Here is a 24,987-nt window from a genome sequence, read left to right as displayed (position 1 = left end):
GCCGTAGCAACGGTAGCACCGGCCACATGGGGACCCTCGGCACACACCACCACCACCGTCGCGTCTCGTCCTTGTCCCCGGCACAAACATCCTCGACACAACTTCAACACGGACTGCACATTTTTTTTTTTTAATTTGGTACGAGAATTTTATAAATACATTTCCTTGTTGTGTTTCATTTGGAGCATGATCTGATGATATTCAATTCTCGCTTCTCGGGAAAAACTGAATGACACCGTCTTGGTCTCGACTGTTTCATTCATCAATTTTTTTTCTCTGCTTGAGAAAGGCACACTTGATTAATTAAAAACCTTCTTGTTCGTAGTGGCAGATTGCTAAAAATGAGTTTCTCATGTGAAATAATAATAATTGGTGTTTAGAACTGATGGGATTATTTTTTTTTTTCTTTCAGAATGTACACAGCTGTAATATTTGTGTTTGCGTTACCTACGTGTACAATATATAAGTAACATTAAAAAGAAACTTGAATAATTGTAAGGCCACATTCAAAGGACAGTGTCGGAGAATTTATTAATAAACACCAATGAGAATAAAAAATTGGTTTCTACTTTCAACTGACAACTTTCACAATTCATACGGGCATTGGCAGTGTGAAGGAAAAAAAAACAAACATACATACAATCCAGAAATCTTTAAATTTACGGTAATGCCTTGGGCTAGCGTGACAAATTACATCTCGCACAAGTAGCAGTACGTACGAGCTTTGCAAACCAACAAACAATATTATAAACCTTTTTTTGAAAGGCAGTCCCAATTTACTTTGATGCCGATGACTCCTATCCAACAGGAAACAAAGAGACAGTCAAGCGACCAGTTAAACTGATATCTCTCTCTCCTGTTATTTATAAACTCAGTGAAGAAATACACTACGAACTAGAGCCTGCCACTTAATATAATACTTTAACAAGCAAAAAAAAAAAATTGGAAAGATATTATTTATGCATTGCATGCCAGATATTTAGATCAATTCCATCACATTACATTTCAAGAAAAACAATGGAAAACTCAAAACAGAGGCCTGTGCGAATATTGCTGGTTTTTTTTTTTAAATTTTTTTTCAGTTTGAATAAAATGTGTTTACAAAAATCAAAATATTATCAAACCCGAATATCAAACTTGAATAGCAAAAGCAGAGGTAAAATTTTTCAAAACTTTTTATGATAGTTTGAAAATTATATTTTAACAAATACTTGTGCATGGTTTCATGTAATTGCAATAAATATATATAATCTTAATGGTTATAAATACTCAAAACCAACTGTAAACTTAGTATCTATCATATTTTTCACTGTATCTTTGCAGTGGTTCCAAATGCTTAATTTCAAGTTATCAAAAAAATACAAGATTGTGGATTGTCCTGCCATGTGAACTTTTGTCATTCTTCTTTTAACCATACAATTAATATATTTTAACTGCACACATGCATAAATATATATACTGTACAACAATAACATGACTTAAAAGTCAATAGTTTCACCATGTGACATACAACAATTTCAACACACATTGAATACAATTAACTAATTCCAAGTATTGAAGGATTATATTTAAAATCAAATAGATTATAAATAAGTAGAGACATGATTTTGGTTTAAAAATCCCAGAATAATGTACAGAAACAATCTGAAGTTTCAAATAAAACAAAACTGATGCCATTGCTTTTGTTCATTGTAAGTAGGAAAAAAAAATTGGAAATATTGTCCTTCCAATTTAATGATAGTAGGTCTTTTTGTAGATAGTATCTAAAATTTACTTTATTCTTCTGTCTTAAATCCTTTTAAAGTGATACAGTAGAATAAGTTTTTGAGCCACAGATATAACCAGCCTTAATTTGTATTTAACAATTCCCCCTCCCCCCCCCCCCCCCAAAAAAAAGTCCACGGTTAAGTGCAGTATAAAATTGTGATCAAATTTTGTAACATTGTATTCACACACACACACAAAAAAAAAAAAAAACCTGCATATTTGAATATAATGAGATCTCAAACTTTTTGAGTATGAGTTTATGAAAAATACCTACTTTATGCGGTAAAAATCACAATTCAAACACACAGATTTTAACAAAAAAAAATTATTTAAATTATACCGTATTTACTAACAGCTTTTCCGGTGCCACTTTCTGTCAGGAGAGTGGTTTTTTCTGAAACAGCAAGCAGCACTTGATCTGTCACGCCTGCCCGCCCCCCTTTCCGTCGCAAGTTCGGAGAGCCGTAAACAAGAGCGGGCTACGGTGGCATAAATGACACAGATCACGGGCAGATCGTGTAGTTTCTGAACTGAGCTGTTCCCATCGCTTCCGGCCGCGACACACATGTTTTCAATTACGACGCGTGTGATGCAACACTTACTTTCAGATAAAGCGGTTTCAGTAGTCACCACTGCATTACATTCAGGTAGATGCAGTAGTTATTATTGCAGAGAGGCAAAGTTACGGTCCCTTCAGGTTGATACTATTGTAATGCGCCCGTTCCCTTGATTTTATTTTATGTTTTATTATTATTGTTTAAGATATAAATTGATTTGTACTATATTTTAAGTTATATGTAAAATGTTAAATGTAACAATTGGAACCATGCAGTGCGGGGCGTCACAGGGTTTCCTGTTGGCATGCGGCAGAGGGCGGTGTCTGACCCCGCCTAACGGTCCGAAGAGTTGACTGACTCGGTCTCTTTCTTCGGTTCCGGCCAATAGGGAATCAGCATCCAAGGCCAACTCACTGTCAACTTTTGAAACTATTTCTTTAATAAATTGAAAATTGTAAAATCTAACCAGCTAAGATTACGTTGAAGGGCACCAATGTAAAGTAGTATGCAAAAATTCAATAAGATCCTAATGAAACTCTGCCCACTATCAGGTAATCTGGCTACGGGGGCGGGGCCTAGGGTGGGCCGTGAGCTCTGGTTGGTGGACCGGGAGAGGTCCGGGCGCACAGAAGGCCTCCACGAGAGACAGGGAATTCTGAAAACCGCCTCGAAGGCGGGGAGACGTGTCCGGGTCTTCGAAGGGTCACGGCACTGTTTAGAATTGGTTTCATTTCTGGGGGGGCCCGAAGCGTATATGCCAGCCCCAGGATATTTTATCCAGTCTTTCTACGAAACTATTTAGCCAAATTACGTGATCGGCCGTTTAAAGTACAATAAGTATTTTATTCAACTAAACCACGCAACCATCCTCGTGTTCCCCCCCCCCCCCCCCCCCCAGTAGCAGCCGGAGCAATCGAGACGGCAGCAGGCGGAGTTCGTCGTTAAGGGCGGGTTTATTGAATTGCGATTCATCTGTCACGCCTGCCCGCCCTTTCCCGTCGCAAGTTCGGAGAGCCGTAAACAAGAGCGGGCTACGGTGGCATAAGTGACACAGATCACGGGCAGATCGTGTAGTTTTTGAACTGAGCTGTTCCCGTCGTCCCCCGTCGGTTCTGACGACCAGTGCCCGGGATATTCGCGCAGGCCTCGGGGGCAGGGGGAGCAGGGGCTCACTGGTGTTGGTCGCGGTCAGCCGGAACTGCTCCTGGTCGACGGGCGACGCCTCCCACACGGCGGTCGAGTTGGCCGGCACGTTCAGCACTGCCACGTCGTCGCTGTCGTAGTTCTGCAGGAAGGCCGTGGCCTGGCGGTTGCCCACGTACAGCGCCTTCATGGCGTCCCACTGCTCCTGGGTCAGCCTGGGGACAAGCGTGCACGCCTCCGCTGGGGGCACGGTACACACACGCACACACACACGTGCCCTGCCAGAAGTTGCACTCACAACCATTATCATTCCTAAACAAAAGACTTTAAAAAAATACCCACGTATTAATTATTTTCACGTGACGTCTAATAAATCGATGAACGCTGGCTGCACGCACGAAAAAGTGTCCCGTTACGCTCATTGTACGTGTGCGCCGCATCTATCTCTCTCTCTTCCACTCGATTGGAACAACCATCGATTCGACTTTTTCGAGGCACGTTAAACTTGAAACACTCCCATTCGTTTCCTGCTTTTCCTATCATCGTCCTATCCTTAATAGAATAACACAGATTGGAAGAAGTTAAATAGCAAACATGTATAAAAGTTATAGTTAAAATAATCTCTTCGTTAAAGTAATAAACATATTTGAATTAATGAGCGCAAATAAAAGTAAATTTATCAATTAAATTGTAGATTTCATTTCAATCCTTCTTTGTATCCATACAAAATAGTGATAATTCAATAAAAATAATTTAATTTTATTCATAAAAGTATGCAATCATTTCATCAATGTTTTGTCATGACGTTGTCACGTTAAACTATCGTCCGTAAACCGACTTTACACACAACCAATTTTTTTAAGTTAAACAAATGTTAATTCTAGTCCATTAGTTCCTTCAAGTGCAGCCCAGTAGGTTTTGCAAACAGACTGTACCGGCAGAGCTGTTGTCTCTAAGGAGGGTTTGCTCTTTGACATGCAAAGTAAGCCTAGCTTACAAGGTATGCTTATCACCAGCATTATTTAAACGTGACAACTGACTATACAACCTTGCTTCTTGCTACATAACCTGCTCCACTCTATTTAGACTACTTATTACAACCTAGCTGAAGTACACAGCATTTCCCAGACTTTAAGCACAGTGAAGTGTGATGGTGATCAATTTATTTGAAATCTCACGTAGACAGTAAGTTTTATTTAGATAGAAAAAAAAAACAATACAAAACAGCATTTTTTTAAACATATTTAGATCCTTGCTTGAAATGGAAATATTTGAATCACTGGGTTACAGAATAATGTGAGCATTAACAAAATACATTGACATTACCTACCTGAAAAATGAGAAAGCATCCAGAATGCAATAGCAAAATTTCGCCCACAGAGTGCCAAAAATTCTGCTTTTATGGGTGGAAATGTGTGGTGGGAGTGGTTTTTCCAAAATCTCACATAAATATATGATATTTCATCAAAATCAGAGTAAAAAACTATAGACTGTATAAGAAGAAGAAAAAGAAACTCTTCTCGCATGCTCATTCTCTCTCTCTATTCATACATATATATGTGTGTGTGTATGTATAAAAACACCTATAAATGTTGAAATGTTTGGCTCACAATTGAGGAATGTCTGTTCATGAAGTGTTAGTTCCACTTCCAGACATGTTTTTTTTTAACACAGTTGTAATATAAACAATAAACAACCACAATACATACTGGATACTCATCATAGTTCTTAACTGTTGTTTCCATACAATTTAATGACTACGTTCCAGTACATTTTGTTGTACGTTTCTTTAATGTTCCCACATCTGTTTCAAGGATGGAAAGCCCACTTTAAAACAAAGTACCTAATAAATTTGGCAAATATAAGATGTCGTCTAAGCTAATGCAGTTAAACCCAAGGTTAACCTTACTCGGGATAACCGAAACCCGGGTTATCCGGAGTCGCGAATGTAAAAAAAAATGCAGGACGTGCTGTTTCGAAACGTTGAGAGGGATGCAATATAAAACAGAATGTTACCGAGTTTTTTGAATGAGCAATTGGACGTAGTTATGCAAAAAAGGAACCAACCCTCATGAAACCTATTCTGAGTATTTTGAAATTTATTATAAATTGTAATTCTCCTATTGATAACATAATGTGGGTATAATTTTAACGGTCTGGTGTAAATACTGATATAATAATAATAATAGCAACGACGGTACGATCAACCTTGTACCATTCAAATTTATTTCAAATAAAATATAACAAAATTGTGGGTTGGTGTTCCTTTCTGAATTAACTACGTCCAATTAATCTAAGTATAAATAAATAATTAGCATGAAAATGTAATTTTTTACTGAATAAACAAATCAATACGGAATATAAGTGCAGCACACAACGAGAGAGTTTCAGAATGGCGACATAGTTGAAGGGTCGGCCCGAAGCAGCGAGGCGGTCAGAGGGCGTGCTAATAAAGAATGTGAGTGCAGCACACAATGAGAGAGTTGCAGAATCTCTAATTGTGTTATGGGATGAAAATGGCGACACAGGTTGAAGGGTCGCACTGCGCCCGGAGGAGCGAGGCGGTCAGAGGGCGTGCTAATAAAGAATGTGAGTGCAGTACACAATGAGAGAGTTGCAGAATCTCTAATTGTGTTATGGGATGAAAATGGCGACACAGGTTGAAGGGTCGCACTGCGCCCGGAGGAGCGAGGCGGGCGGAGGGCGAGGCGCTCACGTGTTGATCTGCGCCCCCTGCACGACGCCGCGGTACAGCGGCGCGTGGCCCATCACCTCGATGGTGACGGCGAAGTGGTGCGGCGGGTTGGCGGTGCCGGCCGCCATGCCGATGGTGAACACGTACAGCGGGCACCAGATGATGGCGAAGATGAGCAGCAGCGCCACGCCGCCCACCAGGTGCTTCTTGGGCGGGCTGACCTGCACTGCGGCGGCCCTGGGCGCCAGGGCCTCGCCGTCCTGCTTGCACTTCATCCGGAACATGTGGCCGTGGATGCTCTCCGTGGCCAGGAAGGTCATCAGGCTCATGGACGTGGTGGTGAACATCCAGTCCATGATGCCGCGCATCTCCATCAGGAACGGCACCAGCAGGTACCTGCGCACGCCCCTGGGTCGGCTCCCTCGCCCGAGAACTGTTACGCTCAAGGTGGAGGAGCAGTTGTGTTTCTACCTTTTTTTGACGTGATGTCTAATAAATCGATGAACGCCGGCTGCACACACGAAAAACAGTCCCTTTACGCACATTGACCCGTTACGCTCATTGTACGCTTGCGCAGCATCTATCTCTCATCGTCCCATCTTCAACAGGATAACACAGATTGGAAGAAGTTAAATAGCAAAACATGTATAAAAGTTATAATTAGTTAAAATAATCTCTTCTTTAAAGTAATAAACATATTTGAATTAATGAGTGCAAATAAAAGTAAATTTATCAATTAAATTGTAGATTTCATTTCACTCCTTCAATAAAAATTCAATAAAAATGATTCAATTTTATTCATAAAAGTATGCAATCATTTCATCGATGTTTTTGTTATGACGTTGTTATGTTAACCTATTGTCCGTAAACCTACTTTACAGAAAACCAATTTTTTCTTGAGCTGAATTTCTAGAAGAGTGAAAATGGCTAAAGCATGTGTTTTCAGTATAACTTTCAGGCATGAATCACCCGGTAAAGCACCCAAGGGCCTTGCGTTACACCTTTATCTTCATTTCTCCGCCGCGTAATATGTAATATCGTGGTCACTGCTCCGATCTCGTAGCTGTCATATTCCAGATAATTTACCGCATTGCTTTGAATCCATTTTCCATTCCACGCCGCTAGCCGCCACAACTTCTGTAAACCAGTTTCACACACTTAAAAACGTCGGTACACTCCAAACCGCCACAATCGTTTACATCTCTCGTCTCGTGTATTTCTTACCAGTTTCTCATACTGTCCCTATTACAATATTTGGTCATATCACTCTTCTCCAACCCCCGCTACTTCAAGAATTGAAATTCTGCATATTATCTTGCTTGTATTACAATAAAGGTGCAACTTTTTTTGTTTGCAAACTTATCTTCTGAAAAGCTGCTTGTTTCGTACTGAAACTGTTACCAGGTGACATGAAAAGTCAAAAACGATGGCCGGACGTCCGATGACGCCGGTACCAGGTGAACCAATGAGACTTTCCTGGTGGCCACCAGGATCGCTCGAGTTAATGGCGGCAAAAATGGCACCATATTTGAATTCTGAAGCGTCTCAACGGTTTGGATTGGTCAATGTCAGCACTGTTTACAAATCCAACACCACCCTTGTCTTGCGGAGAGGGTTGAAAGTCACTCACACTTTGAAGAGGTAGTAGTTGACCGCGCCGTAGCTGGAGCAGATGACGTTGCCCAGCACGATGAGCGGGAAGCCGCAGCGGATCTGGTAGGCCGAGAACACGAAGTACGCCGCCTGCACCATGTAGAACATCGGCGGGTACAGCGAGCTGTTGAACGGCCTGCGGGGGGAACGGGGCAACCACTGCCGATGACCAGTGGCGTAGCCAGGATTTGTGTATGTGGGGGTGTTAAGAAGCATGCCGCCCCTCCCCCCCCCCCCCCCCTATTAAAGCGGTGGGTCATGGGGGTCCTCCCCCGGGAAAATTTGGAATTTAAGCTGTAAAATAGTGCTATTTTAGCAGTTTTCGGTTCTTAAATTTAAATATTGTAATGGTAAAAATTTTTATTAGTGTTAATATGAAATTTGTTTGAGTGATGAATAAGAAATTAATTAAAGATTTGGTGCTATGGGGGGGAGGGGGGGGTTTGAACCCTTAACCCCCCCCCCCCCCCTGGCTACGCCCCTGCCGATGACACGGGTGAAGGACTTGGCCACGCTCGTGACACTGTTGTGAGGAACGAGCTGACTATTACAGTGTGTCTCAAATATACATCCTCGGCACGATGTCTACTATCACAGCTGCCATTGCTTCCGGGCCTCCAACAGAAAATCATACCCAACGAGCAAAACTTTGTAATGTGGTAATAAATTTTTTTTTTTTAAATTTTGTCTGGAGCATTTTATTTTGCAAAATTAAAATTTAGAATGACAATTTTGGAAACTTTTTTTTTTTATTTCTAAGGAGTCGTAATCTTGATTTCAACCGTTTTTGTCACCAAACAATTTATTTAGAATTAAAAAAAAAATTTTTTGCTGTGTTTTACCGCAAAAACATATTTAATGGAATGACTTGTAATAAATATTGACAGACTGCTACAAATAATTTTTTCTTGTGAAATAATGATTGGTGATTTTAATTGATTTTTCTTTCTTTCAGAATGTATACAACTTCAATAATACCGTCAAAAGACACTATGTATTTAATGGTCTTATAAAAAATCAACATACAGTAAAATTAAAAAATATATATATATATATATATATATATCATGACTTATTATGATAGATGGTACACAAAATAATAATTGTAATGTTAACAAGCCAGGTGGCAACAGTGAACACCATGGGCTCTGTGCTGCAATGTAAGTGTGAGCCAGGCTACATTTGCCAATGACACGGATATCTTCTAGGGCACACCAGTGCACTCTGGTGCACACTTTGAGAACACTGCAACCGTCTGAACCTCGACACGGCGCGGGACATCCGTAAGCGCTGCAAGGATCCGTGCATCAAGATCTTCGCACGCAGGGACGGTTCTCCCGTCTCGAAAGTGCTGCGCTGCGGTGATGTGAGCCGCATGTGGGGGGGGGGAGGGGGGGGGAGGAGGGAGGGGGGGACTGGCCGCAGTGCACGCACGCACTTCACACATTCATGCTTCTTCGTTGTGCAAGTTGCGGTCATGCAACGACTACACTGGTCGGAGGTACCAGCTCCGGAGCTGTCACGTCGCTGGAGCTCAGCTGCACGCCATCTGAAGGACCCCGCCCTTGTGCAGAGCTTCAGAAGAAACCATGCAATTTGAAAACTGCTCAACATATCAGAGTGGTGACTGTTTACGAAAACCGTTTAAGAATACGCTGAGAGCGTATAAGTAGTTATGTTTCTGTAGGTATTTCGTTTTCAAACTGTATTTTTTTAGAAACGTGAAAATATCTAAGACGTGACTTTTCAGAATAATCGTTAGGTATGAAAAGCCAGATGAAGATTCCTGAAAGCACTTGCAGTACACGTTAAACTAAATTTTAACGGTTGTCGTTCAGGTGTCGCAGCTGCCCAACGCACGATGAGAAGGCTGCGAGCCTTGCACTTGGTAGTGCCAGTACACCCCTGAGCTACTGGCGTGTGAACCACAATCTTGGCTCTGGTTCCCAGTCACATCGGGAACTTGGCACCTCAGGAAAACATCCTTCCCAGTCCTGGACGGGGTATTAAAACTGCACTGGGGTTCCATGATCCAAGAAAATCACTCAATTGGCGTAGCCGTGGTCCTGAACTTGACGGATCGAGGGAGTGGTATCCTTAATTATTTTGTGTCTAATATTTCGTGATTTGCTTAAGATTTTAAATAAAATTAATAATATAACCATATTTAATTGTTTATAAAATATTTTTTCTGGTAAATAAGAATGGGAGTAGTGTGTCTAATATTTCGTGATTTGCTCAAGATTTTAAATGAAATTCATAACATAACCGTATTTAATTGTTTATAAAAGATTTTTTCTAGCAAACAAGAATGTTTTTAGCAAAAAAAAAAAAAAAAATTACAAAAACATTAAGGTTTCAATGGTTCTTGGAAAAAACTATTTTATATTTAATGAAAGATATACTAAAATTTAAACGTTTGAAGATGAAAGCTACTAATACAAACGTTTTAACCCAAGACTTGCATCTGACATGATTATTTATTGCTTTATGTACTTGTTACGACCGACATAAAAATTTCCCTTTTAACATTATTTGAGAACTTGGTCAGTAGCAGTTGAAATGTGGTGACACTACTAGGTACAGAAACACGAGGGTGGTTAGCGCGGGACGGCACCCACCTCTTGGTGGTGACGGGCAGGATGAAGAAGAGCCACCAGTGGACGACGACCACGGAGACAAAGTGCAGGGCGACGCGGGAGCGCACGGCGCGGCACAGGTAGATGATGCGGTCGGCGATGATCACCAGGAACTGCACCAGCAGGATCAGCAGCAGCTCCATGGGGATCCTGTTGCGCCCCATCAGCGTCAGCAGGTTGCTCTCAGGGTCGTCCACCTGCCGGCAGCCGTCCGCGGTCCCTCGCCAGGGGGCACTTCCGTGGGCGAGGAGGGTCCACTACTTCTCGCAGCGAGGCAAGGTCTCCTAGTTCGTGATTCTTCGTAGCTTTTTTTTTTAAAATTAAATGCTGCCTTTAATGTACAATAATTCAGCAGGGCAACTCCAAAAAAAGAACAAACAAACAACCGTAATCTAAAGTGCCGGATTTGAGGCAAAATTTTGCCGTTAATGCTTTCTTCTTATTATATGTGTAGCCAATCTGGATGTGTTTAAAATACACAACTGTATTACATTGTTTAATAAACTCTGTGCAAAACAAGGTTTCCAAGCAACCTTCAAGGCTTCTGCCTACTTGCACACACAGCCACGTGATGAGACAGAATTTTAAATTTTTTTTAAAAATTATGAGGTGCTGTTCACGCATTCTTTATTATATTTCACTTTTAAAAAAAATCACACTGCATTTCAATGAGAATAACTTGGTTTGAAAATCAATGAGAAGAACTTGGTTTTAAAAAAAAAATACAGAGAAGGTAATATGTGTTTTTAAGTGTTTTCAAAGTTTTCAAATGATATTTTTCATCAAATAGTTTTCCTAGAATATCAAAACCTTTGAATACTAAGGATTTTTTGAGATTTGAGTATTTGATAATGGCCCATCCCTAGTTTACATTGAAAATTGTCTTTCGTTACGGCAGAAATCACACACTCAGAATGAGAATCGTTGACTTCTGTGTGCTTATATAAAAGCAATGCACACAGAATCAGACATGACATGACGACAGAAAACTGTCGCAACCAGAAACGAGGTGACCACATCGAATGGCTGCTCCAACTTGGTTGGCAGACTGTCTGATGGCTGCAGTGTTCTGTGCATGCCATTGTGTGTTTACAGCTGACAACTTAAAGAAATTTTCAAAGGTTCTTTATTTTGAATAAATATTCTCTTATAAAGTATTTTATTTTTTTCTCAGTATCTAGCTGGATGCAGCTCTATTAGAACATTTATTCAGGAAAGGCTATTTCGTTTAATCCATCTTCGAAGGAGTATCACGACAACCATCCGATTTCAAGGAACGTGGGGCAAAACAACGCGACAAAAAAATACGTTGTCATTCCGTCGCACGTGGCATCGCGACGTGTTGCGTCACATCCTGACCGATTCCTGTGTGTACTCAGACCATAAACGTAGTAGTGTCTATTAATAGTTTTATTACAGTTTTAGCATTGACTGAAAATGAACTCAATACAATGACTTCACAGGGGAAACCATTTGTAGTGGCCCGGTCACTATTATTGTTGGGTATCCTCCTAGATTATATACTATGCTTATAAAAAAACAAAAAAAAAATATTGAAATCGAATGACAGAGAAATGTCGTGGCCTGAGACAGAACAGGGAGCGCCAGTCCTCACCCCGAAGGACAGGAACCCGAACAGGAGGATGAGGAAGTTGACGAGGCTGCAGGCGAACATGAAGGTGTACACGTCCTTGGGCACGCGCAGAGTCGGGATCAGCAGCCGCTGGAAGAACCCGACCCTCCTGCAGGGGCAAGAGCCAGGCAAGCCGTCGGAGCGCCGAGAGCACACACTTCACCACTTCACCACTTCTCACAACCTTACGTGGTGGGGGCAGTGGCGTAGCCAGGATTTGTGTATGGGGGGTGTTAAGCACCCCCCCCCCCGGGGGGGTCCGAGAGTCCTCCCCCGGGAAAATTTGGATTTTAAGGTGTACAATAGTGCTATTTTAGCAGTTTTTGGTACTTAAATTTAAATATTGTAATGTTAAAAACTTTATTAATTTTAATATGAAATTTGTTTGAGTGATGAATAAGAAATTAATTAAAGATTTGGTGCTAAGGGGGGGGGGTTTGAACCCCTAACCCCCCCCCCCCCCCCCCCCCTGGCTAAGCCCCTGGGTGGAGGAACTGGTAGAGGAGACAGCAGGCAAGAGGTTGAAATGACGCAGCATACTTGCACAATATCCAAATTTAGCAATCGCATACATACTTGGCTATTTCTTTTTTGATCTGCAACCTCAGTCAAAAAGAATTTACCTATACCTGATCATATAACAAGCAAGAAGTTTCACTTCTGTCTCGCATGACTCCATGCACACACTTATTTTAATCTTATCAAAGGGGTGATTTTTAAACTGACATGCATAACTAGAATTAAACATGGGCAAATGCGACATGAATTTTTCAACCGTCCGCGGGAACGTACGGATTTTGAAATCAATAAAGGCTGAAAAATTTTCAAAGATAGTGTCCACGTATGACTATAAACTTGAGTGAGGCGTAAAAAAGTAAATGGAAGTTAGCAAAAGATTGGTGAGAATTAAAGTTTCAATGACTTCCAACACCGCTGCTGTTTGTTTAGGGACTTTTGTGATCTGTAGACACCCTGGTAACTCGAGTTGTCAGTGCTGCCAACCTCCAGGTATACCTATCAGCGATCTCTAGGGGTAATATCACATCAGGAACTGTGATAAAAAAAAATTAACACCGAGAAGCATGTCAATGCACCATGTGGCACTAAAATTCCACTAAAATAATTTAAATAATCAGCATTTAAACAAAACATAACAAAAAAGTAATAGTTTAGCATACTAGATGAAAAGAATTTTATTTATTAAAACCTAACCAAAATAACAAATATATGTTTTAAATTAATAAATAAAAAAAAAAATTGTAGGGCCTACCAAAATATTTCAAATGAGAGATATAAAAAAAATTAATTACAATAAAATTATTTTCACTTCACTGACACCGGTACATTTTTCCAATACTCAAATGCTTACTGATTTATTTTTATTGTTCAGAGTGATTCTATCATAGACATACTTATTATTATTATTATTATTATTATTATTAATTTAATTTAGATAATGTATCAGGTATCATAGTCAAAATTATGCTCTTTTAGCATAGTAAATTAAGCCTCATATTTTTTTGAAAATGCTGCTGTCTCTATGAATAAAAAGAGTTCATAAAAATAAAAACAATAACACCAAAATCTCTTGGTTTAAAAACGAAACTGGCCTAAAAATAAAACCATAAAAACTTGTCTCTACCAATCAGGCAAGAAACAGAAACACAGAACAATTTAAGGTGTGACTGGGTCAAACTTGTAACTCTGCACTGTGGCTTGCAAATGCACTGGTTTTGCAATTTGAAGGCAGTATGAGATTTTCCAACAGAAACTTAACACAATAAATTACACGAAAAGACATTTTGCACATGCTGGTACAGACTTTGGGAATAGTTTTACAGATTGAGGGATTTTCATTGCGACGACAGCGTGAGAGATTGTGTGTGCACCTTAATCTTGTCTCCTCACATCTGTTCGTTCGAACAAACATCAAGTTTAAAGTTTACATTAAAGCTAACACCAGGAACATACCGTCGGCGATAATTTCCGGCTGGATTTGCAGGGGAATTCATCGCTGGATTCATTCCTGGATTGAAGCCTGGATTCGTTCCTGGATTGGAGCCTGGATTCGTTCCTGGATTGGAGCCTGGATTCGTTCCTGGATTGGAGCCTGGATTCGTTCCTGGATTGGAGCCTGGATTCGTTCCTGGATTGGAGCCTGGATTCGTTCCTGGATTGGAGTCTGGATTCGTTCCTGGATTGGAGTCTGGATTCGTTCCTGGATTGGAGTCTGGATTCGTTCCTGGATTGGAGTCTGGATTCGTTCCTGGATTGGAACCTGGATTCGTTCCTGGATTCGAGCCTGGATTCGTTCCTGGATTGGAGTCTGGATTCGTTCCTGGATTGGAGTCTGGATTCGTTCCTGGATTGGAACCTGGATTCGTTCCTGGATTCGAGCCTGGATTTGTGCCTGGATTCGTGGCTGGATTCACTTTTGGGTACATGATTAGCTCCAGTTCTTCATCACGGCCCCAAAGTCCCATAGACCTCAGCATAAACCTGCAGGATTCAAAGTAAAAAAAAAACTGCTGTCCACTACACATTGCACTATCCCCAACCAAGACCCATCCTTAATCATGCCACTGTTACAAACACAAAATACGAATGAACAAATCTTGCCCCATCCATCCCTCCAGATATTAAGAGGCAGTGGGAGCACGCATCTCAAATTTTTGTAACAAGAATAAATCCTACTATCTTTTTGAACAGGAAAACTAGAATTTTTTTTTTTTAAACTTATTTAATTTTTACAAAAAATTACAGGTGTTTTATGAAATGTTTTCAAAACACCGAGGAGGAAAAATAAATCTGTTTTGAGCTTCAGCAATCTGAAACGACACAACCATCCTGAACACTGCTGCATCAAGCAGGTCTCATGCTGCGACACGCCGGCAGCCGGCTGGGCTCCACACTCGTGTACACTGCACGTACACCAACACTCCAAGTCTCCTTGAATTCTGGGAGAAATAGTTAAGTTGCCAGGATAAACATTTCTGTCAATGATTTATTGTTGAAGTAAAGTCTCTCGGACACAAACTGATTTAAAATGTTCTTTTATTAATTCTTTAAGAAAATTCACAAGTCACCCATGGCCGCTAATTCCGGCCATGAAAACCAATATAGTTTGAAGAAAAAAAAACTGTTCGTGCTAACAAAAAATGCAGTTATTTAATAAAATAAATGCGGAAAAAAAAAACAAAAAAAAAGGAATAAACTTGGGGTGTTAGAGTAAGCCTCAGTTTGCGAAGACGTCGCGTGGCAACAGGTGGCTCGCAGGTCGACTTGGTGGTCACTGGGGACTCCCACAAGGGCAGACGGACAAAAAATGTACCAAAAGCATTGATCAGAAAAAATTAATTAAATTTTTTTACTGTGTATCTTTTATTGACTAAATTTCAAACCAAAAATGCTCGCTAGTTTATTTTTATTGTTCTGAATGTATCTGCTTAAGACCAATTCATTACAAACTATGTATTCTACCATAAAAATGCAGCATATAAATTTTACCTCTAATTTAGTGGAGAAAGTTTAAAAAAAAAAAAAAAAAAAAAGTTACATTGAAATCTTCTGTTTTAGAAACAAAATTGGAGTAAAAAAATAAAACCATAAAATCTTGTCTCTAGCTAGAGCGGCAAGTCAGGGGAGCATCTCAGCGTCAAGACGTCCACTTCTTCCTCACAGGAGCGCGACGGATCCACACACGAGGGGGAAAAAAAAAAAAAATACTATCAATCAGTTACAAATAAGACCAGAGGCGGATCCAGGATTTTGGTTTGGGAGGGGCTTGACCCAGCTGAGGCTAGGCTTTATCAAGGCAAACACTAAAACATTAATGGACCCAGATGCTTTTGGAGGGGGGCTTGAGGCCCTTAGCCCCCCCCCCCCCCTTCTGGATCCGCTACTGAATAAGACGTGTGTCGCGTCGGAGCGACATGGTGAGCGAGTGCGATGAGGGGCCCCCCACCTGTGGCAGTAGAGCATCATCAGCAGGACCAGCTCGTAGGCCACGTAGTCCGAGGACCGGTCCACCCCGATGAGGCGCGTGGCCGTGAGCGGGGGGTCGTCCATCGTCGGCTCCTCCAGCGGGATGATGAACTCAAACTGCAGCACGCACTTGATCACGATGATCACCTGCCGAGCACCCGACACGCCAGTCACTCCCAGCCGATAACACGCTCATCACCGACTCACCGAGTGTAGCACTTTCATTGCCCTTCGCAACCCCGTTCCTCCCAGCGCTACTGCCGAGTCCGTGGCGTCACCGCGACGAGACCGACAGTTTCAGCATTTCCGAGTGACGGAGAAGCGCACCGTGGCTTGGCATGTCGCGTACATCTGTTCGATACACTTCAAGTCGTCGGCCTCCACTCGCAAGCGTGAATCCACCGTAACCACTGTTGTATTCAGTTCTTCAGCGCTAATGATCAGGATGTCAGGGCGCATTTGAAACTGTAGCATGCTACGTTCAGTCGAGCTTTTAAATCTGTTCACAGAAATGTTTTACACATAAATCGTTTAATTATACAATATATTTCCTGGTGTCACACGATGCACTTATTTTCAAGACATTAGAATAACTGGAGGTTTATTTCCCCCCTACAAATCTGCATAATTTTTAAATATTGTAACGGCTGATCTTCGCTGCCGTTGACGGGTCCTGGTCACCGTGCCTCGGCACAGTGCTACCGCCCCTGGTGTGCCGCACGCCCCCAACGGACAAGGGGAGTGGGGGTGTGCCGTTTATCGGGAATTACCGAAGGCGAGTTAATAATAATGTGCATTATGTGCTTTTGAACCCATTTATTAGGATTACTCCTAAACACAAACACAGCGAGTGAGGCGTCATGAGCGCAGGTTGGTCCTCTCTCAGTGGCTTTCTCCTCCCGACTACCTCCCTCCCAGCACCTCGCCGACGCCACAGTTTTGCGTCGCGCGGCGACCACTAGCCAATGGCGTGCAGGGAGCTACCGGGTGGGGCCACACGGACGACCCACTGGATGCACACAAGACCTTACAGTATGTTTTGAAAGGTAAGAATGTGAGAGGGCGCACCTCGGTGTAGAAGATGACGGCGACCCAGAAGGGCTTGTTGGGGTGCGGGGCGATGAAGAGCGCCCACAGGAACACGGCGAGCGGCAGCGGCAGCGACAGCAGCGACGCCGACAGAACCTGGATCAGCCAGATGGAGAAGAAGCAGGCGTACTGGGAGTGGCAGGTGACGACGTAGTAGAGCGACGACAGGAGCAGCACCGGCGGGGGCTGGCGCTCGTCCAGCCAGAAGCGCGGGTCATCGTCCTGGCGCTCCGGGGGCCCGCTGGGGGACACCGTTACACGCCTCTCGTAACGACCGTGAAGGAAACAATAACTAAAAAACACAGCAACCACCCAAAACTGAATCACAGCAGAGTCCCACTAATCCCAACTAATTGGAACCGAGAACTGTTCGGACTACTACATTTTCATATCAGCTGAATAACTGCTGTAATCAGGGGCGTAGCCAGGGGGGGGTTTTAGGGGTTCAAACCCCCCCCCCCCCCCCACCTTAGCACCAAATCTTAAATTAATTTCTTATTCATCACACAAACAAAAAATTAATAAAATTTTTACCATTACAATATTTAAATTTAAGTACCGAAAACTGCTAAAATAGCACTATTTTACACCTTAAAATCCAAATTTTCCCGGGGGTCATCCGCTTTAATACTGGTAGGGGGGGGGGGGGGGGGAATGCTTCTTAACACCCCCCATACACAAATTCTGGGTACGCCACTGGCTGTAATTAAAGAGCATGTCTACAAACATTAAGTCATCACGTAACACAGCCTGTAATATAACACTTTTAAAAGCATGAAATCACTAAACATTTTAATAGCTAGGCAAAGACATGAAATCGTTTTTTAAAATACAAAAAATTCCAAAAGTTTTTTTTTGTTCATTCTGGCCCTAAACACGTTTGAATCGTTTGAATTTTTGGATCGACTGGGTGCGGATGAGTGGGACTCTTCTGTACACGCAAAGTCCCACGGTTAAACATGAAACAAACATCTGTTTGCTGTTTGTAAATTCATCTGAGGAATGATGAAGTACACAACAAACATCTTTTTTTTTCCAGCATCAAATCATTCGTGAGACAGTTGGTTCTCGCTAGGTAATTGCCTATGTGCCAAACTGTGAACAGTTAATTGCCCAACCTGATACATAATTATTTGAGAAGTATTAGCCGTTGTGTACAAATGTGTTTTTTGGGACCTAGTTCTGTACTTGTGGCATCAACCCTTTTTGGACTACTGTCGGTTACTTATTTTTTTAATATTAATAATTAGTCCAGTCCAAAGCTAGATTTTTTATCCTTAAAGTATATTTGAAAGTATTACGGAATAAAATTTGTTTAAATAACATATAATTCAATATTTTAAATAAATTAACAATAAATTCCCCATCCTTTATTTGGTGCAAGCATGGGTAAGGTATTATTTTACGCTTGGCCTTCTTATTCTCTAAATGCACGTCCTTTGAAACACGAGGAAGTTTACCGTCTACAACGTACAACAGGTGGGTGCGAATCGTACAGGATAATTACCAGTAAATATTTTACGACAGTGGCCGGTCTTTGATGGTCTGAATCAGGGGCGCAACAACAGGGGGGGAGGGGGAAGGGGGCAAGGGAATCCCCCCCCCCTCTGAAACCTTGAAGTGGGGGCAAACGGGGGCAAAGAAAGTGCTGTATAATCAATTTTTAGATAATAAAACTGCTTAAATAGCACCATTTTCCACCTTGAAATACAAATTTTCCCGGGGGACGAACCCCGGACCCCCCCGCTTCAATAGGGAGGATCGATGATTCTTTATAAAAAGGTACATTGCCCCCCCCTTTGGAAATGTAGTTGTTGCGCCCCTGGTCTGAATACAACAATGGTGGCGCGTGAGTGGTATCCACGGAGTGGGTTGGAGGGACCGGACGGAGGCGTGCTCACTTGGCTCCTCGCAGGTACTCGTCGACCGGCCTGGCCGGACGCCACACGCCGTCCCCGTCGCGCCTCCCTGCCAGGAACTCGCTGTTGCTCTGCGGGACAGGACACAGACGCAGCACTGACTGGAGGGCCGCTACCCGGCAGCTACCCGCCTTCCCCCGCCTTCCTCCACCTTCCCCCGCCGAGGGTCTAGCTCGAGTGGCTCGCGAGCGGCGGACTTGGGCCGGTGGCTTCCCCCCAGTTCACATCTTGCGAACGACTTTCAGTTCTTCTCGTCACATTAAAAAAAAAAAAAAAAAAAAAAATCATCATTATTTTTCTTAATGTGCAAAAATCTTAGTTCTCGGTATTCGAATGGAATGGAAGTGGCATGGAACAGAAATGTGTAACCGGGTGCTGCCATCTGTAGTTAAAAGTATCAACTATTTAATGAATTTTAATAAGACGGGCAGTATTTTAGTAAAAATTCCTTATCGAAAATCAGTTCCGAAGCCAGAGTTTAGTATTTTTTCGTGTTCCCCCCCCCCCCCCCCCCCCCCACTTTCGTTGGAGCCGTTTCATTACGTAGTTTAACCTTTTGCCCTGCAAACTGAATGAATCAATAGTTGACGGCGGGTGTGTGGAAGCAGGGGGTGACAGGGTAGTGGTCAGAGGGAGGGAGAGGAGTCCTGCCTTCAGGATGTTCTTGTTCCACTGAAGCCTCTCGAACACGTACAGGTGGTCGGAGGACGTCCGGTACAGAACGACGGTCAGCTGGTTCATGAGGCCGCCAGCCATCGCCCACGACAGCTTCATGAGCCACCAGAGCGTGACGGGCCCTGCGACACACACACGCGACCGGGCGTGGGACACGCTTCCAAAACACTCTGCCAGATGTTCCTAGGAGTGGCAGGAGGGTTGGTGCCACATAGGAAACCCTGTAAAACGGGGAGTTGTTACATACTGCGGAGTTTACGGGAGTGCCGAGGCAAGATAGCGAGCATGAGACACATATATGTAATGTCCCTAATGTAGTGAGCATGGAAGTTTGACGGAGAATGTTAAATAACGAGTACTGAATACTTACAATGCATCGCAAGTTGGCTACCAAACCATGTGTACATGTTAACGATTAAAACATAACGCTAATTAATCATGAATAGTACTTATTCAAAGGGTTACATTGCATTGTGATTGATTATGGCTATGAAAAAATTATTTTGAATCATTGATGTAATACAATCATTAAGTCATCACATAACAAACCCTGTAACACCTTTAAAAACATGAAATCACTAAACATTTTAATAACCAGGTAAAGACATGAAATAATCTCGCAGATATCTGGCGCAATACACTTACTAAGTTCTCTGGGAATTAAAATTTTTTTCCGCCTGTGACTTTTTGATTCCCTGGCTTTTTACTGTTTTAAATGTTTTTTTTCCCGTCCGTAGCCAACCTGCTTTCTCACATCACGTGCAAACTTCCCAAGTCTCTCTCCCACCTGTACTGAGAGAGTACGCCAAGCGATGTAAGAGTAAATCAACCAACTTACGGGACCGAGTTTCTTTGCGAGCCGGCCTTCCGCTTTCGTCGAAGGTCGCAACTTCCGCAAAGAGCTGAAACCACCAATATTGGCACTTTCTTTATCAAGTCCAGAACGAGACCTGTTCACATTGTTCAGTCTCTCCCGTGGTCCCTCAACTGAGACGCTGGGGGCCGGCGAATAGCAAGCTTAGCATGTGCACAGGTCATTCAAGACAATGGAGGGTTGAAAAAAAAAAACAGGTTCTTGGGAACAGGTGACTCAACAGATCTGCAGTAACATTTTCATGAAGTCAAAACAGTCTACCTCTTAACACTATTCCAGACGTTTTTGACGCAATCTGTTAAAAAACTTAAATCACGTCCAGACGAGCAGGATCCGGATTTGCGGGATTCCACCGTGTGCACTTGAGGATATACTTGCAGTGGAACTGAACTGAAAGAGACAGCCCGCTCCCAGCTCCCAGCTGCCGCGGGCTCGAGGGTACTCACAGGTGCGTCGTCTGCCGCGTCGTCTGCCGCGTCGTCCTGCCCCGTCTGGAGGGCCTCGCGCAGTGCCTGCAACACGCAGCTTCGTTCATCCAGCGTGATGGCACAGTATTCATGCGTACGTAGCCAGTTTAAACATGCGAACGGGCTACACACAACTTGCAGAACGGCTACAGTGAGATGATGGGGCAATCTAAAATCTGGAAATTTTTTTAGTGGCCGACACAGTACAACATGCAGCAGTAACGGGACATAGCACAATAACGTAAAGAAAAAAAATTGTCAAGTTTCAACTAAAATAATTCTGATGCCATTGCTTTTGTTCATTAACCTTCAAAATTTTATTCTTTCAAAAATGATTGAACGCCTTTTTGTCGGCTGTTTCTAGACCTTTTCTTTATTCTTCTGACTTGAGTGTGATAAAGTAGAAAATATTTTTTTTTGAGACACAGGTGTAGCCATCCTAAATTTATATTTACCTATTCCTGTCAAAAAAAAAATTTGGTGTGGTATAAAATTGTATGTAATAGTTAACTTTACTTGAGAATGATGTAGAAATTACACAAAACTTTTGATTAAATGATGTTTTTGTTAAAACAAGCCTCGCTACTGCGAAGTGACGTAATTGTGGTCCCTCGGGGTCTGAGCCGCTGTGAGCTCACCTCGCCCGTCATTGGTTTGGACAGTATCTTCTTGTCGCGGGGCGCCTCTTCCTCAAACTCGATGTCGTCGATGGTCTCGAACATGTAGTAGTCGCCGGACTGAATCACTGCGGACAGACCAGACACTCGACACAAACCCCACGGCCCGTCGTCACGACTCGCAGCAAAAGGAGCCTCGCAAGCACAACGCAAGTGGTCTGCAGAACTTGTGCTACTGTTCTGCACCAGTCTGGACTGGAAATGTCCGTGCATTGACCCGTGTCACTGGAGCATGGTTCACTTTACTTGACACGCGTCAAAGAACTAGTAACAAATGAACAGACACCTGAAAATACGCCTGTGCCAACACTAATTTTTTGACGTAAAGCGAGTGTCAAATCGAATTGTTAAAATACACGCGCCAAGTCGTATCGACTCGCGAATATTGTGCTTGTTCAAACTGTATTACACTTATTTTATAAAATATAGGATGAAGTAAAAAAAAAAATTCAATTAAGTTATGTAATGTTTGAACAGATTAAGTGATTACCTAATGTATAACATCATTCAATAAGAATTATAAAGTAACCATGCGTAATATTAATATTGAGCATTCATAAAGGCAACTGGAGTACTAACCTTTTCATTGTTTCAAGCAACCACCTTTATTCAAACAAAAAATATACAACACAAAAAAAAATTCATATGTTCATGAGCAAATCTTAATCTTCCAATGTTTTAAAGCTTTGCAACAAAAGCAAGGCTTCACATCAGACGCGAAATTTGCATCACAACCGAAGTTTCAAATAAAAAGGAATCGCAAATTTCCTGGCAAAGTCAAAGAGAATATCAAAAAGAGCTTTGATGGATTTGCTTAGTTGAAGCTTCGCACACACCTACTTATAATTCATATTACCGAATCACGTACGACCGGGAGAGAAATTAACTGTGGCGGCAACCAATGAACACTTGGCTATTCATACTTATACTGTCCGTAAGGCAGGATTGGCTGATTTAAACCACAATGGTTTAAACCATGGTTTGAATCAAGTGTTTTTTTTTTTTTTTTTTAATTAAATTTTTTTTAAATGTATTTGTAAATAGAATATGTTAATAAATTTAATGATAGGTGTAATTACACTCTAATAACAACAATAGTTTGCTCATTAATGTTTCTTGTGATTTACAAGAACAAAAAATAATATACTAACACAGATCTTATCATTTAAATTATCTGAATAAATTGCCAATTAATTATACTCAGCTAAACATTCCTCTAATATTAAAAATATTAAATAGTTGATTCTTATTCTGTGGGAAATCCCTGAAAGTACTGTAAACCTCCTTTTTTGTGAGAAACACCTGTTCTATGTAGAAAATTCCCTTTCTGTGGTTAAGTCCCAGTCAGATGTGCAGATTATAACTTTTCTGGTTCAACATGGAGTGGCAGAAAGCGGGATGTTATTTGGCTTTCATTTGAACATGCTGAGAACCAAAATACCTAATGTAATAAAAAAAAAAAGCTGGTTCAAACATAAAAAAAAAAGCTGGTTCAAACATTAAAAAAAAAACCTGAAAAACAAAAAAAAACAATAAACAGGGTGTTTGGTTTTTTTTCCAACCCTGCCGCATGGAATGTCTTGTCTTAGCGGGTGAGAATTTATTGTGGGGGATTTCCCTGAATTTTCTCGACATTTCACGACCAAAAATTCCTTTTTACCCTGACTAATTTATTACATAATTTACCTGTTTTGCAAATTCTAAGGAAGAAATAAAAAAAAGTCTAGCCTTCACCATCCCCACAGCTGAACTTGGTGATTATGGACTAAAATAACATCTAAAAAAAAAAACTGTTTTCATTCTGGTGATGGCTGACTGGGGCAGTTACGACCACCGGGGAACTGCAGTGAAGTCTCCAGCGAGTGCAGTTCTGGTAGCAGCACAGGCGCGGCCTCACCTTCAATGTGGGTCCTCTTCCTCGCGAAACGAGGTCCCTCGATCCTCCTCTGGCGCTCCACGATCCGGCGATTGTTCCGGAGGATGCGGTTGAAGTTCTCCTGCTGCCACTCCCACTTCTCGTTGGCCTTCCTCTGGTGGTACTCCGTGAACAGCTTCGCGCCCCTGCGGACCACCGCTAGTCACTGCTGGCGAACAGAGCCTCAACTCTCTTCGCTCCTCCGGGTCGAACTCAACCATCCAACGCACACTCGAGGCACTCTGATGTTGCCAACGTCAAGAGGCTGTGAATGACGACGTACCAAATTCTCCTTGCTCATTTCAGGCTCAATACGTTCCAGGAAGTGTCAAAAGACAACTGTTGCCCAACCATCAAAGCAAAGTACTAATGTTCCGAAAATTTACACACAGAAAAATTCATTATCATAACAAAATTCTATCATTTATCTATTTTCCCACGTGGTCGCCACCAACATTATTTCATTTGCGGTACCATGAAATGGATTAAAAAAAAAAAAAAAAAACTTGTGACCAAACAATTACAGCCTGTTGAACCTCTTCTTCTGAAACACTAATACCACGAGCAAATTCATAGCACCCGACTAGTCATGTGCGAATACTAGTTTTTTAGATGCAAAGCCAAATTGAATATTGAATATTTATCCTCAGAAAGTCTATAGTTCAACTAGTAACAGTTTTGAATAATACCATAATCATTAAAAGAGTTTTGCACCCTAATCCATGCAACTTCACTGGACAAAGTTTCAAGTGTTTATGCATGAGCAAGGAACAAGCGTCGTCTTAGCTGGGCACTTGCAGCATGTTGGTGTTGTCAAACAGCCAGGCCTGGCTCCCGGGGGAGGGGGGAGGGTGGGTGGGCTAGGGGCGATAGCCCATCCAAGGCCTGCAATTTTTAAATTTATTTTGGAGGGTACATTTATGTGTTCTTAAATACTTAAATTCATACGTTTAGCTTTTTCTTTCATCAAAAGCTGTACGAAACTCTTACGGGGGCTCAGAAATTAAGAACAGGAATTTGTATCCGATCTCTGAATGATTCAATGCCCTCCCGGTGAGTTTCCCTGGCGCATGGAAGCGGACCGGACGAAGGCTTACTTGTCCGAGAGCGCGATCATGACCTTGGTGTCGTTCACCAGGTGCAGGAAGTAGCGGCTGCCGAAGAAGCGCCGCGTGAAGATCAGCGCCGCGAAGCACAGCGCGTCCCACCACAGCCCCGCGAACGCGTCCGGGACGGGGCACTCGCTCACACCTGCCGGCCAACCACACGGCCGTGCTACGCTGCTGGGGGGGGGGGGGGG

At 42.3% G+C, this 24,987-nt stretch overlaps 1 protein-coding gene across 1 annotated transcript in view; it reads right to left on the bottom strand.

Annotated features, from left to right (window-relative positions):
- Positions 1-24,987, bottom strand: part of LOC134540665 (piezo-type mechanosensitive ion channel component-like) — a 67,962-nt gene that overhangs the window by 6,767 nt on the left and 36,208 nt on the right. Inside the window, exons 23-37 of the mRNA XM_063383536.1 lie at positions 24,785-24,938; positions 23,670-23,833; positions 21,734-21,840; positions 21,075-21,140; positions 20,593-20,656; positions 19,623-19,876; positions 19,062-19,150; positions 17,140-17,401; positions 16,052-16,218; positions 14,059-14,586; positions 12,070-12,196; positions 10,437-10,651; positions 7,793-7,951; positions 6,184-6,558; positions 3,498-3,682 (exon numbers count right to left, since the gene is read on the bottom strand). Of these exons, the coding sequence (XP_063239606.1) occupies positions 3,498-3,682; positions 6,184-6,558; positions 7,793-7,951; positions 10,437-10,651; positions 12,070-12,196; positions 14,059-14,586; positions 16,052-16,218; positions 17,140-17,401; positions 19,062-19,150; positions 19,623-19,876; positions 20,593-20,656; positions 21,075-21,140; positions 21,734-21,840; positions 23,670-23,833; positions 24,785-24,938 (2,916 nt within the window). The remainder of the gene's footprint in view (positions 1-3,497; positions 3,683-6,183; positions 6,559-7,792; positions 7,952-10,436; positions 10,652-12,069; positions 12,197-14,058; positions 14,587-16,051; positions 16,219-17,139; positions 17,402-19,061; positions 19,151-19,622; positions 19,877-20,592; positions 20,657-21,074; positions 21,141-21,733; positions 21,841-23,669; positions 23,834-24,784; positions 24,939-24,987) is intronic.

The sequence above is a fragment of the Bacillus rossius genome, chromosome 17, assembly GCF_032445375.1.
Source record: "Bacillus rossius redtenbacheri isolate Brsri chromosome 17, Brsri_v3, whole genome shotgun sequence".
In the NCBI taxonomy this organism is placed as follows: domain Eukaryota; kingdom Metazoa; phylum Arthropoda; class Insecta; order Phasmatodea; family Bacillidae; genus Bacillus; species Bacillus rossius.
This window is presented reverse-complemented; position numbering and strand designations above follow the sequence as displayed.